Source organism: Chiloscyllium plagiosum, unplaced genomic scaffold (genome assembly GCF_037043375.1).
Source record: "Chiloscyllium plagiosum isolate Xiang-an unplaced genomic scaffold, Cpla_swu_hap1 HiC_scaffold_4, whole genome shotgun sequence".
NCBI classification, from domain to species: domain Eukaryota; kingdom Metazoa; phylum Chordata; class Chondrichthyes; order Orectolobiformes; family Hemiscylliidae; genus Chiloscyllium; species Chiloscyllium plagiosum.
In genome coordinates this window covers 98,724,309-98,738,815 of record NW_028270142.1, presented here as the reverse complement: position 1 = coordinate 98,738,815, position 14,507 = coordinate 98,724,309, and the positions used below count along the sequence as shown (strand labels likewise).

The window sequence follows — 14,507 nt, the reverse complement described above, 5'->3', positions numbered from 1 at the left end:
ACACTCTCTGCTCATTCCTGAAGAAGGGCCTGTGCCCGAAACGTCGAATCTCCTGTTCCCTGGATGCTGCCTGACCTGCTGTGCTGTTCCAGCAATAAAGTTTCAACTTTGATCTCCAGCATCTGCAGACCTCACTTTCTCCTCTAAATGGGGAATACACTAGAGCTGTGGAAAATACTGAGAGTCTGAATATTATAATAGTTCAATCCACTGCCTTTCCAAGCATATTAGCAGGAAGAGAAATTATGAATCTTTCAAGTTCAGGATTGCTACATAAATTCTTCAATTGTGAAGCAATTCAGGAATTTTTATCATTGTTCCAAATCAAGTAGCAATGCTTTAGTTTGAAACATGCCTTTCACTTCCTGCATTAGATTTTTTTTGGTCTTTGTATGACTGTGATAAGTCAGTTTGCAACAAAGCAGCAGCTGAGTCAGACGCTCTAGAGAAGAAAGGACGTGGAGATCGTAGTAGCTATCGAGAAAGAAACAAATGTAGCATTTCAAGTCAAAAATGACTTCAGAGCCCAATGAACCAATCTGATTTCCAAAGACCAGTAACATTAAACTTGAAATGTTAATTTTGTTTCTATCTCCAAAGATACTGCCAAATCTCCTGAATTTCTCCAGCACTTTCAGTTTAAGTTTCAGAGCTCCAGTATGTGCAATATTTTACTTTTATTTTTGTAAGTTGAAGTTGTGTGTTTTCTGGATGTGACTGGTGCTGGCTTGGCCAGCATTTATTGTCAATCCCTCGGTGCCCTTTCTTGTGCAAGAGACTAGTCGCAATAACTGAACGATGTAAAGCTGATCATACTTACTGATTGGGTCCATCTTCAGAACGATTGAGGAAGTAGATATCTCTAGGTTACAGCAGTGGAGAGTCTCTTTCATTGGAAGTAGTATAGAACAATGAGAGATGCTAAGAGCACTTATGGAGTGATTGACACCATAAATAGAAATACTTAGGAATGATATTTTTGGTATAGTTGGTCTGTAGGATCGACCCAAGCCTCTTCTCATCCAATCCTATTAATATATCCCAATACGTTCTCTAACTTGCATTATCCGCAGTTTCCCATGATATGCACCAGTGCTACTCCCCTTGTTGCAAATGGTGCTCCTAGTGAGAATATTAATGAGGACAAATGCAAACACACAACTTACTTTAAAGCATGAAAAAATATACAGTACTACATAACTTGGTGCATAATAAAAAAAAACTCTTCAACTTCTCTCTGCTTCTTTTACCATTCACTTTAAATCTGTCTTCTGGTTCCTTACTATTTTTGAGTATGTTACCAACAAATCTCTCAAATAGTTTCTGCTGTTTGCTGTGAGAAACAGTGGGTGCTGCAGGCAAAATGTTTGCAAGTGTTAGTAATATGTTAAGCAATGCCCTGACAAACCAGATCTAATGTAGCTAGCTTGGGAGATTCTGCACAGCTCTTTAGCCATTAAGCTCCATTTTTGCAAGCTGTTAGCTCAGTTTGATTCATTGAGTATGCTTCCTGCACAGGACTACTGAAGCATCATGATTAGATACTTAGCTCTGTTTCCTACCTGTAACTTAGCTATGTTATCTCCTCATAGGCACACACTTGAAGGAGCAATATGAGAAAATGGTGTTTTAGAAAATTCTTCTTTCAGTCTCTTAGGCAGTCAAATCTAGTATGGTTTTTACTTTAATTTTCTAATCAAATTTTCTAATTCTATCACACATCTCTGGAGCAGTTAGGACTTGATCCTGAGCCTCCTGGCTCAGAGGCAGGGAGATTACCACTGTGGCACAAGAGCCGCTTCAAATCTGTAAGATATTTTCGAATCAAATTGATCAGAGATATTAATACACACCTCTGGAGCTGGGTTCCCAAGTGGTTTAAGTCTTGCTGTGGCAGTTAACCTTGGTCAGGGAACATGTGTTGAAGTGGCAAGCAACTGGAAGCTCAGGATCATTTACACAGGCAGAATGTAGTTGTCCTGCAAAGAAGTCATGCCTAGTCTCCCCAGTGTAGAAAAGAGCACATTGTCAACAGTGCAGCCAGTCTGTCTAGGACCTTGGATAGGAATGAGGCGGGATTAGAGGAACTTTGGGATTAGCGGGGCTTGATTTCCGTTAATGGAGTATGAATTGTAACTCTGTGCTACTTGTGTATTACCTTTCAGATACCACATTAAATAAACTAATGTTTAAATTGAGCAGATTAGTATAACTTTCTTGTCATACAGTGTGTTGTCTTGAAGAAAAATATTTCATGATGTGATGCTGTTTTCGTATCTGTGATAATGGATGTAACATTAGGCATTACATCGATGCAACCAGGGAATCAGATAGAATAAACTGAGTGAAATAATATTAGTAACGTAGCATGTTCAATGTAACCTTTTATTTTCACAATATTATACAGATGAAAGAATATTTTATGTGTTGACTTTTTAAAAAAGTCATTTTTGTATTTAGCATGGGTATTACATAAGTTAAATCTAATAAGCTTGCAATGCTCCAGTGACATGTTTATCCTAATTGGTATTGCTATCTTAGCAAAGTGAGGAATCATCTGTATATCTTTTGTAGTGCTGTGACTCTTGGGCAGATATTACAATATTGAACCACTTACAATGCTCAATAAATGATGACCCAGAACCGATCCCTGTGGAACAGGTCTCCAGTCGGAAAAGCAACCCTTCGCTACCACTCTGTCTCCTGCCTTTAAGTCAATTATGTGTCCAATTGACAAGCTCATCTTGATTTGTACATGACTTAACTTTACTAATTAGTCTACCATGCAGAACCTTGTCAAAGGCTTTATTAAAATTCAAGTAAACAATGTCTACTGTACTGTACCAAAATCTTTTTGGTAACTTTCTCAAAAACTCAATCAAGTTTGTCCTTAAAATTGCTTACAGATTTTATAACCTGCAGTATTGCTTTACTACTCAAGAGTTTCACAGTCTTGTGATTTGATAAATGCATGATGCTCCTGGAAATATCTGCAATTTTTAACTGTTACATATATAAGACAATGTTTTGTGTGATATCAATTATTCTTTGGATTTCCAGTGGAAGAAATTATAGACCGTGCTGACTATCTTTATGGCACTGGAGAAGTGGAAAAACTTTATCACCTCCTTATTGAACACAAGAACAGGTAATCTCTCAACCAACGTATACATGAAGCATTCAGCTGTGTTAATTACCTGCCACTCGGTGTTCTCTGTCTAATGTTTCTTTGAACTGAGTTTGTAAACCATGGAATGCCATTAATATCTTGAACCCTCAAAGAGGGATTGCTTACTATTAAGTAGAAGCAAATCAAGTGTGCTTTACTGGTGCTTTTTAGTCACCTGTGGATATCTTCAGCTCAAATTAAACTTCAGTATTAATTACATGCATTGACTTTAAATCCAAGTTGTACATATATATTTGAGTTAATTATTGTCAGTGGCTTAGTACAAGAGGTAAATTTTTGTTGACCTCTTTGCTATAGAAGGATGAATGCTTTTCACGTGAGAGTTGACAACTCTTGGCATATTGGTGAAAGTGAGGACTGCAGATGCTGGAGATCAGAGTCAAGATTAGAGTGGTGCTGGAAAAGCACAGCAGGTCAGGCAGCTGCTTGACCTGCTGTGCATTTTCAGCACCACTTTAATCTTAACTCTTGGCCAATGTAAGTACAAAGTAAAATTAAAATTGAAACTAAAATAAAATACTGCAGATATGCGAGTGAAATATTGGAAATGTTTAGCAAGTTTAATAGCATCTGTGGACAGAAAGAGTTCATCATCGGAAATTTGCCAGCCCTTGAGCAGTGTTGGCAAAGATGAGTAAGTTGGGGAAATATTGCAAGATTGGAATACAAGGTTGTTGATGTCGGGGAAGAAAAGGGTAGATTCTCTACGCAAGGCTTTTTTGGCAAGATGACAATCTCAGTAGTGAGTGGCAAGAGGCCCATTTACACTCATTAACACCCCATTATTACCTAAGCTTGCCTCATTTCTAACCAGTTTTCTATTTCTCCAAGTAGTGGAGTGAAACTAGTGGGTGACAATTCCTGACATGAGCACTGTGCGGGTACCAGGCAGCTCCATAGCTAGCGTTTCACAGCACCTCAGGGCAAGCTTCATGGGCAGCAGTTGCACATGCCCTCCATCCATAGACATTGCATTAGCAAGCCTCACTACATCATCGTGGCACTAACTTTTAATAGAATTCAGCACTTCAGGAGTACAATTTGGAGCTCACTGACCCCTTCAGTGCTGCTGCCAGGCCACTTTGTGTGCAAGGACAGGCAAACAGACGGCACCTCAACATCCTGGGACTTAGCAATGACCAGTAACTGCACTAGACTAGCCACTGTACAACACAGTGTCAAGCTTCTTTGTTTTGAATGGTGTCAAACTTATTGAGTGTTGTTGAAGCTGCACTCATCAAATGACAAGTATTCCATCATATTCATGACTTGTACCTTGTGGGTAGGCTTTGGTGAGTTAGGGATGATTTACCTGCTGTTGGCACAGTGGTTAGCACTGCTGCCTCACAGCGCCAGAGACCCGGGTTCAATTCCCGCCTCAGGCGACTGACTGTGTGGAGTTTGCACGTTCTCCCCGTGTCTGCGTGGGTTTCCTCCGGGTGCTTCGGTTTCCTCCCACAGTCCAAAGATGTGCAGGTCAGGTGAATTGGCCATGCTAAATTGCCCGTAGTGTTAGGTAAGGGGTAAAAGTAGGGGTATGGGTGGGTTACACTTCGGCGGGTCGGTGTGGACTTGTTGGGCCGAAGAGCCTGTTTCCACACTGTAATGTAATCTAATCTAATCTAGCCCCTACACTTCTCTTGTAGCCACTGTACAAACACAGTGGGCAGTAAATGAGGCCCAGAGATGGAAATGTGTTGCTGGAAAAGCGCAGCAGGTCAGGCAGCATCTAGGGAACAGGAGAATCGACGTTTCGAGCATTAGCCCTTCTTCAGGAATGAGCCCTTCTTCCCTCATTCCTTCGGGCATTAGCCCTTCTTCCCTCATTCCTGAAGAAGGGCTAATGCCCGAAACATCGATTCTCCTGTTCCCTAGATGCTGCCTGACCTGCGCTTTTCCAGCAACACATTTCCATCTCTGGGCCTCATTTACTGCCCACTGTGTTTGTACAGTGGCTACAAGAGAAGTGTAGGGGCTAGATTAGATTAGATTAAATTACAGCAACACATTTCCATCTCTGATCTCCAGCATCTGCAGACCTCACTTTCTCCAGTAAATGAGGCCCAGTCAGGAAAGCCCACTTCCCATGAATGAATTTTAAAAAATCTTTAAGTTGCCTATAATTTTAATCCTCCATTTTGCTCCAACTCTGACCTCAACCTCTTACACTTCCAGTGAACCTCAATGTAAACTTGAGGAACACCATCTTATCTGTTGACTTGGTATTTTATAGACTTTTGGATTCACAAATACGTACTGTATTACAATTTCAGATTATAATTTTATTTTCCTTTTCAGGTTTTTGCTTTTTAATATTTTCTTTCGGCTGGCAACTGTTCATAATCTTCCCATATCCGACTCCTCGAAATACTTGCAATTTTTTTTTACTTGTTCCATTACTATTCCTATTTTTCTTGCAATATCTGCCATTTAGAGTCATAGAGATGTATAGCATGGAAACTGACACTTAGGTCCAACCCGTCCATGCCGACCAGATATCCCAACCCAATCTAGTCCCACCTGCCAGCACCCGGCCCATCTCCCTCCAAACTCTTCCTATTCATATACCCATTCAAATGCCTTTTAAATGTTGCAATTGTACCAGCCCCCACCACTTCCTCTGGCAGCTCATTCCATACACATACCACCCTCTGTGTGAAAAAGTTGCCCCTTAGGACCCTTTTATATCTTTCCCCTCTCACCTAAAAGTATGCCTTCTAGTTCTGGACTTCCCGATCCCAGGGAAAAGACTTTGTCTATTTATCCTATCCATGCCCCTGATAATTTTGTAAACCTCTATATGGTCACCCCTCAGCTTCTGACGCTCCACGGAAAACAGCCCCATCCTATTCAGCCTCTCCCCATAGCTCAAATTCTCAAACCCTGACAACATCCTTGTAAATGTTTTTTGAACCATTTCATGTTTCAGAGCATCTTTCCGATAGGAAGGAGACCAGGATTGCACACAATATTTCAACAGTGGCCTAACCAATGTCCTGTACAGCCGCAACATGACCTCCCAACTCCTGTACTCAATACTCTGCCCAATAAACGAAAGCATACCAAACGCCTTCTTCACTATCCTATCTACCTGCGACTCCACTTTCAAGGAGGTATGAACCTGCACTCCAAGGTCTTTTTGTCCAGCAACACTCTCCAGGACCTTACGATTAAGTGTATATGTCTTGCTAAGATTTGCTTTTCCAAAATGCAGCACCTCGCATTTATCTGAATTAAACTCCATCTGCCCATCTGGTCCAGATCCTGTTGTAATCTGAGGTAACCTTCTTCGCTGTCCACTACACCTCCAATTTTGGTGTCATCTGCAGACTTACTAACTATACCTGTTAGGCTCGCATCCAATCTTCCATAATGGTACAGAAATTTAATTCCTTTTCCATGCTCATCCACATTTGATAGCCTTGCTTGCTTAAAACCTCTTGCACCTTTAACTTTTTCCAGTTCTGATGAAACGTTATCAACTTGAAAAGTTAATTCGACTTACTTTACCACAGATGTTGGCAGAACTGCCAACTATTTCCAAGATTTTCTGTTATTATTTCAAAATTTGGACTGATTTACTTGAAGCATTCAGAAAAGAGTTGAGATTAATTTGTGTCTTTGCAAGAACATGTGTAGCAAAATGAAAAGTAGTCAGAATCTTGAAAGGACCTCGCTATATTAAACTGCTTATTCAAATTCGTATGTGCTTATTTCCTTAATCCTGGTATTAACTGCATGTCGAATGTGACATGTATGTATTATCAGAAAACCAAAAGAATTGTGGATGGTGGGAATCTGAAACAAAAACAGAAATTGCTTGAACATATCAGCACGCCTGGCAGCATCTGTGGAGAGAAATCAGTTAACGTTTTGGTTCCAGTGACCCTTCTTCAGAACTCCAGTTCTACCAGACCTGCTGAGATTTTTCAGCAACTTTGTTTTTATTTCATTTATTATCAGAAGTCATTTATTCAAGTGATGCAGCATTTTTCTGCATTTAGAAAAATAAAAAAAAATCAGAATTGACATACTTTGTGAATGCTGTTTTATTAAAAATGCTTACTCAAAGGTCTACTGCAATGCATCAGACAGTGGAAGTCAGTTGAGTGTTTTTTTTCTAACATTAAAATGTACACCACATTTCCAAGAAGGATTTAATTGTGTCAGACATGTGGTATTGTACAGTTTAATATACAAAGTAATAATTTGCTAGTGTGAATGATAAAGATGATTTTACAGTAGCTGCTTTAAATGTAGGCATATTCAAATAATTTTGACTATTTGATTTTATTACTTAGTGCCAATCGCCTGCCTTTTCACCTATTGCAGCCTGCCACTTCGATCCAAAATATCATCAAATGACCTCATGAGTGCCTTAGTTTAAGGCAGTACAATCAATACCCTAACTACTCACTGTGTGAAAAGGTTTTCTCTTGCTTTGTTTGTACATCACTTTAATTCTTCTCCCTCTCATTTTCTTTCTTTTCCATGTGGAACAGCTTCTCCCTATCTACTCTGTCCAGTTAGCTCACAGTTTTGAAAATCTTACCAAATCATATCCAGCCATTTCCCCAAGGAGAACACCCCGACTTAAAGTCATAGAAATGTACTGCACGGAAACAAACCGTGCAGTCCAAATCATCCACGCTGACCAGATGTCCCAATCTAATCTAGTCCCATTATGACCCATATGGCCCACATGGCCCATAAGACATCGGAGTGGAAGTAAGGCCATTCGGCCCATCGAGTCCACTCCGCCATTCAATCATGGCTGATGCGCATTTCAGCTCCACTTACCAGCGTTCTCCCCGTAGCCCTTAATTCCTCGAGACAACAAGAATCTATCAATCTCGGCCTTGAAGACATTTAGCGTCCCGGCTTCCACTGCACTCCGTGGCAATGAATTCCACAGGCCCACCACTCTCTGGCTGAAGAAATGTCTCCGCATTTCTGTTCTGAAATGACCCCCTCTAATTCTAAGGCTGTGTCCACGAGTCCTAGTCTCCTCGTCTAACGGAAACAATTTCCTAGCATCCACCTTTTCCAAGCCATGTATTATTTTGTACGTCTCTATTAAGTCTCCCCTTAATCTTCTAAACTCCAATGAATACAATCCCAGTATCCTCAGCCGTTCCTCATATGTTAGACTTGTCATTCCAGGAATCATCCGTGTGAATCTCCGCTGGACACGTTCCAGTGCCAGTATGTCCTTCCTGAGGTGTGGGGACCAAAACAGGACACAGTACTCCAAATGGGGCTTAACCAGAGCTTTATAAAGTCTTAGTAGTACATCTCTGCTTTTATATTCCAACCCTCTTGAGATAAGAGACAACATTGCATTCGCTTTCTTAATCACGGACTCAACCTGCATGTTTACCTTTAGAGAATCCTCGACTAGGACTCCCAGATCCCTTTGTGCTTTGGCTTTATTAATTTTCTCACCATTTAGAAAGTAGTCTATGCTTTTATTCTTTTTGCCAAAGTGCAAGACCTCGCACTTGCTCACGTTAAATTCCATCAGCCATTTCCTGGACCACTCTCCCAACCTGTCTAGATCCTTCTGTAGCCTCCCCACTTCCTCAGTACTACCTGCCTGTCCACCTAACTTCGTATCATCGGCAAACTTCGCTAGAATGCCCCCATATCCCTCTAAACCCTTCCTATTCATATACTTATCCAGGTGCCTTTTAAATGCTGTAATTGTACCAGCCTCCACCACTTCCTCTGACAGCTCATTCCATACACGCACCACCCTCTGCATGGAAAAGTTGCCCCATAGGTTTCTTTGATATCTTTCTCCTCTCATCCTAAACCTGTGCCCTCTAGTTCTGGATTCCCCCACGCCAGAGAAAAGACTTTGTCTATTTATCCTCTCCATGCCCCTCATGATTTTATAAACCTCTGCCAGGTCACCCCTCGATCTCCGGCTTCTTCAAACTATGCTCATTACTGAAGTTTCTCATTCATGGAACTGACCTTGTAAATTGCTACTGCAGTCTCTCAAATGCATTCACATCTTTCTTATAATGTGGGGCCCACACTATTTAATAATCAGGCTGAATTCTGACAAGTATCTTAAGTAATTTGAACATCACCTCCTTACTGTTATACTGTATGCCCCTATCAATAAAGTCGAGAACATTTTATAATGTTTTATAAACTGTTCTCCACCTTTCCTGCCACCTTCAATGATCAGTGCACATATACACCCAGGTCGCTGTGCTCCTGCACCCCTATTTTATGTTGTCTTTCAACATTCATCCAATGTATTTTAGTTGTGGGCCAACTTAATCCAAGTCTGTGTTCTCTATTGAGATATGACATTAGTGTTAACCTCAGAATGGTTAATTTGTGTTTTCCTGCTTGGCATATGGTCCTGAATTAAAAGAAAAAAAAATTGGAAGCAGGACATTTGCAAAACTGAAATTTAAAACAGACAAGTTGAATTCCTTGTTTTATCTAGTACAAATGATGAGCTACTGTGGCGTCTAGCACGTGCGTCAAGAGATTTGGCACAGCTGGAAAGCACTTCAGTGGAAAGGAAGAAACAGCTGACATATGAGGCTTTGGAGTTTGCTGAAAAAGCGCTGGAGCAAAATGAATTGAGCTTTGCTGCTCATAAGGTAATGCATATTTATTTCCAATGTTTTTTTTTAAGTTTCTACCTGCTTGTGATTTTAATTTGTTTTTAATCTGTGCAGTGGTATGCTATTTGTATCAGTGATGTTGGAGACTACGAGGGTATCAAGACTAAAATTTCGAATGCATATGTCATTAAAGAACATTTTCAGGTAAATGTGAAACCTTCCATTATTACCACATTTATTTTCATGATTTTCATTTTGTGAAAAGTCACCCTGCTGCTGGTAAAGGGAAGATTGAGAAACCTAATTAGAGGTAATTTGGGAAGGAGTTAGAAATAAATGCAGTGAAATGTCAAAATAGTTAAAAAAGAAACAAGTTTGAAAAAGGAGAATAAAAGAAAGTGGGGAAAACTGAGGAGGAAAGGGTCTTTGAGTAATATGAGTGGGTTGCATTACGTTGTTTGGCTGTAAATATATAAAACAAAAAATAAGAAAACTGAAGGGAAATGATGTATTCTTGACAGAAACATGACTTCAATTGAAGTAGATCTGACAGCTCAATATTTCTAGATACAAAGTATTTAGAACTAGAAGAGGGAAATGGGTTTGGGATATGTATGGTAATTAAGGACTTCTTGACAAGTTTGGAAAGGGCAAGTTTTATGTCTGAAGAAGGATCACCGGACTTGAAACGTTAGCTCTGCTTTCTCTCCACAGATGCTGCCAGACGTGCTGAGTTTCTTCAGCAATTTCTGTTGTTGTTTTATCACTTGGGCGTAGGTGAGCTGAATTAAAGAATAATAGATGCAGGTCAGTCTTCCATGAACTTTGCACCCTGGCAGTAAATTTGGGGTTAGAGAGTGGACAGTAATTAGACCTTAATGTCTCCTTAATTAGTTAGAAGGGAGATGTAGATTCACATGTAGAATATGAAGCAGGAGAAGTGGGAATTAGATTGTCATCTGAAAGGAAGAACGTACAATGATAGGGAGAAGATTGGGGAATGGCACTAGAAAAATTGTTCATTTAGTGAGCTAGTGCAGACACGAAAGACCAAATGGCCTCTTTCTGTGCTGAAACAATTCTGTGATTCTGTAACCAGCAGATTGAATTGAGAAACAGCTTTTAATAAAACCAAAGGTCATTTCTTCTGTGGCGACTTTGTGAAATTTACTTTTATCAATGGAAGAAATAAAATCTTGATAGAAAATTATTTGAAAAACTTTTCTTCTCTTTCAGAAAGCTATTGAGCTTAATCCCAAAGATGCAACATCGATTCATTTAATGGGATTATGGTAGGAACCTTATCGTATTGGGCAGTTCTACTTACTGAGACTCATTCTAACATTGTTTAAAATTTGTAAAAGGCATTAACATTCATCACTGGAACTGCAAGTATCTCACATTGCTGCTTTTAAACATTTTGTTGTACTAACTGTTAAAGAGCATATGACTAAACTAAATTGTTTAATCTCCTGTTTTATTTACAGTTACCTTCAGTGCCGTATCTAGTTAGAAGTTGATAGATAAGTCTGCTGAACACTAATGGATAACTATGCTGTTGAGTGCAATGTTCTGCAATGTGTGTTGGGAGTGAAGCAGTTAAAGTAGCTATTATACTTAACTGCATAGACTCTGATCCTACATCACTGTTGTTACGTTTGATATTATACTAGACAACAAGCAAAATGAAGATTGTTTGTAACCTGTCAATTAGATAGTGTTAAAATCCCATTTGTATCATGTTATGAAGATGTAGTTGAAAGTTTTATTTGTTCTCATTTATTTCTCTGAAGGTGTTTTACATTTGCAGAATTGCCCTGGGTCCAACAGAAAATAGCTGCTATGTTCTTTGCCACACCACCAAGCTCCTCTTATGAAGAGGTAAAATAAAGCTAATAACTCAGTACTTTCTGCACGTTCGTTTGAAATTGCAAACATTTATTTGTAATGGTCTTTTGCAATGGTTGCCTTTTGATTACAGCTTCTGTTTCCTTCACATTTGGGTCTTTTGGGTCACAAATTGAGTTGAAAGTAGTTTCCAGATTACTTAATGGCAACTCGGATGGAGCAATAAATGCTGGCCGAGCAAGTGACACCCACATCCTGTGACCAGCTAAGAGCAATGTAATGCACTGAAAATGATATTAGGGAGTAAACAGGTGATCCTCTGTTATGAGGAAGGGTCACCAGACCTGAAATATTAACTTTGATTTCTCTGCACAGTTGCTGCCAGACATGCTGAGCTTTTCTAGCAACTTCTGTTTTTTGTTTTTGATTTACAGCATCTGCAGTCCTTTCAATTTTTATTAGTTTCTGTCTCTTTGATAGTGCAAGTTTATAAGTCCACATGCTTGTTCCTTACCATAGTTCCACAGAATTTTTCCTTCAAGTATTTAGCCTTTTGAAACATACCATTGAAACGGCTTCCCTAACAACTCACAATGTTTCTTTAAAAACTTTCTTCACTTCACCTTCGGTTCTTTTGCTGATTATCTTAAATCCCTGGCCCTGGGTTACAAGTGCTTATATCACTGGAAACAGTTTTCCTACTCTACCAAATACATTCATGTTTTTGATGACCTCTGAACTTTCCCTACTCTAAGAAGAACAATTCCAGTTTCCACACTCTCTCCACTTCAAATCAGTCATCCATGGTGACATTCTCGTAAATAAATATTTGGTTCTGTACTTGCTGTACTTTAGAAGCATGAGTAGCGATCTTGTTGAAACACATAAGATCCTTAGAGGCTAAGAGGATACTTCCCATTGTGGATAATTCGAGAACTGGGGCACAGTTTCAAAAAAAGAGTTCTCCTATTTGAAATAAGGGGGACTTTTCTCTTTTAGAGTGTTGTTAGTGTTTGGAATTCTCTCCTCCAGCAAGATATGGAGATAGTGTCAATATTATTAATGCTGAGTTACAGGGGATTCCAGGGTGATAGAGGACAGGGAGGAAGATGGAGTAAATTCCACATCGTATCAGCCCTGATTCTATTCAATGACAAATGGTCCATGTGCTCCTACAAAACCTCCCTCTCATCTTAGTGTCCTTCTCAAAGTGGTACCCAAAATTCAACAGGGTACTGAGACTTACTTTAAGTTCTCTAGTATTATATTCTGTGCCTCCACTAACAACAGCAGAAATTGAGTGTCATTTTCTAATCATCTGCACAACATGTCTTGCCACCTTCTAAGAATTGTGTCCAGACACCCCCAACTCTTGCTTGCTCTTGCATCACATTTCAAGTGGTACTATTTAATTTATATTTTCAGTCCTTCCATTCCAAAATGTAACATTTGACACTTCCCTCTGTTAAATTTCATCAGCCATGTGCTTGCATGTATTTATCTATGTTTCCATGGCTGATTTCTCCTGGAACCAGTCTGTCACCAGAGGCTATATTTCGAGGTCTCTAATCTATATCAAGCATGGCTGAATAGAAGCCTGTTCTGCTCTTACTGCCTGCCATTGTGATTGGAAAGATTTAAAAGTTGATAATTAACCTGTTTAGCCATGTTATGAATACCCCTTCTGTAGCCTTCATATCCTAGAGTGGGACTTGAACCCAAAGCTTAGGCTTAAAGGGAGTCTGTGCCCATTCTGCGTTCAGCATTTTTAGTGTAAGCAACAAAATGACAGAGACAGCTTAACATGTCTCTGGAATGACAAAATCAATTTTAATCATTAATCTACAAGTTGTCTTTCATGACTCCATGACATCCTAAAGTATTTTGTAACTAACAAAGAATTCATAAAGCAACAATGACTAATTTATAAATGGTAAGATCACATCAGTGTTTGATCAGATTAGATCAAATCTGAACAACTTCGAGTCATAGAGATGTACAGCATGGAAACAGACCCTTCTGTCCAACCTGTCCATGCCGAACAGATATCCCAACCCAAACTAGTCCCACCTGCCAGCACCCGGCCCATATCCCTCCAAACCCTTCCTATTCATATATCCATCCAAAGTTTCATTTTAAATTTCTTCTGTTGGATCATGGCCCTAATTAGGGGACAAGCTACACGACAAGAATAGCAATAACCACAGGGAAAATAGTCATCATACAGATGCACTTGGGATTCCTTCAGGCAGGAGAGATACAGAAGCCTGAACATACGCAATAACAGGTTCAGGGGCAGGTTTTTTTCTGACCATTATTAGACTGATGAATGGATTCTCTAGCCTCAATAAGCAATGTAACCTGTATGCCTCTGTCTAAATCTTTTTGATCTGTACATTCTTGCATACTATGATCTGCCTGTATTGCTTGTAAACAAAGCTTTCACTGTACTTCAGTATACATGACAATAAATAAATCAATCATTCGATTAGTCAGTACAACATAGTAGGTAAAGTAATGGAGTAATGGTGTGCTGAAGCAAAGTGTTTACATGCTACATAATGTTAACATCTGATGAGCAGTGTTAGGTTAAAAAATGGCTCTCTGTTGCATTTAGGAATGGAAAGTATCAAGGAGTTTATCAACATGTCTTTTTGGACCCAGTCAGAGCATTGGGTTTTAAGGTGACTCCTCATTTGTCAGTGATGGCTTAGTTGGTAGCAATCTTGCCTCTGAGTCAGAAGGTGAGACACACTCCAGAAATTAGAACACAAAATCCAGACCAGCCCACTAGTGAAGTACTGAGGAAATAATCCACTGGACGATATGTTAAACAAAGGCACTGTCCACCCTTAGGTAGGTGTAAAAGCCCTCATGCC

At 39.6% G+C, this 14,507-nt stretch overlaps 1 protein-coding gene across 2 annotated transcripts in view; it reads left to right on the top strand.

Annotated features, from left to right (window-relative positions):
- The window catches only part of rmdn1 (regulator of microtubule dynamics 1), a 35,847-nt gene that overhangs the window by 15,341 nt on the left and 5,999 nt on the right, over nt 1-14,507 (top strand). For both annotated transcript variants that reach the window (XM_043688145.2, XM_043688146.2), the window contains exons 3-7: nt 3,061-3,148; nt 9,657-9,816; nt 9,895-9,984; nt 11,017-11,072; nt 11,574-11,661. In XM_043688145.2, coding sequence (XP_043544080.1) covers nt 3,061-3,148; nt 9,657-9,816; nt 9,895-9,984; nt 11,017-11,072; nt 11,574-11,661 — 482 coding nt within the window. The remainder of the gene's footprint in view (nt 1-3,060; nt 3,149-9,656; nt 9,817-9,894; nt 9,985-11,016; nt 11,073-11,573; nt 11,662-14,507) is intronic.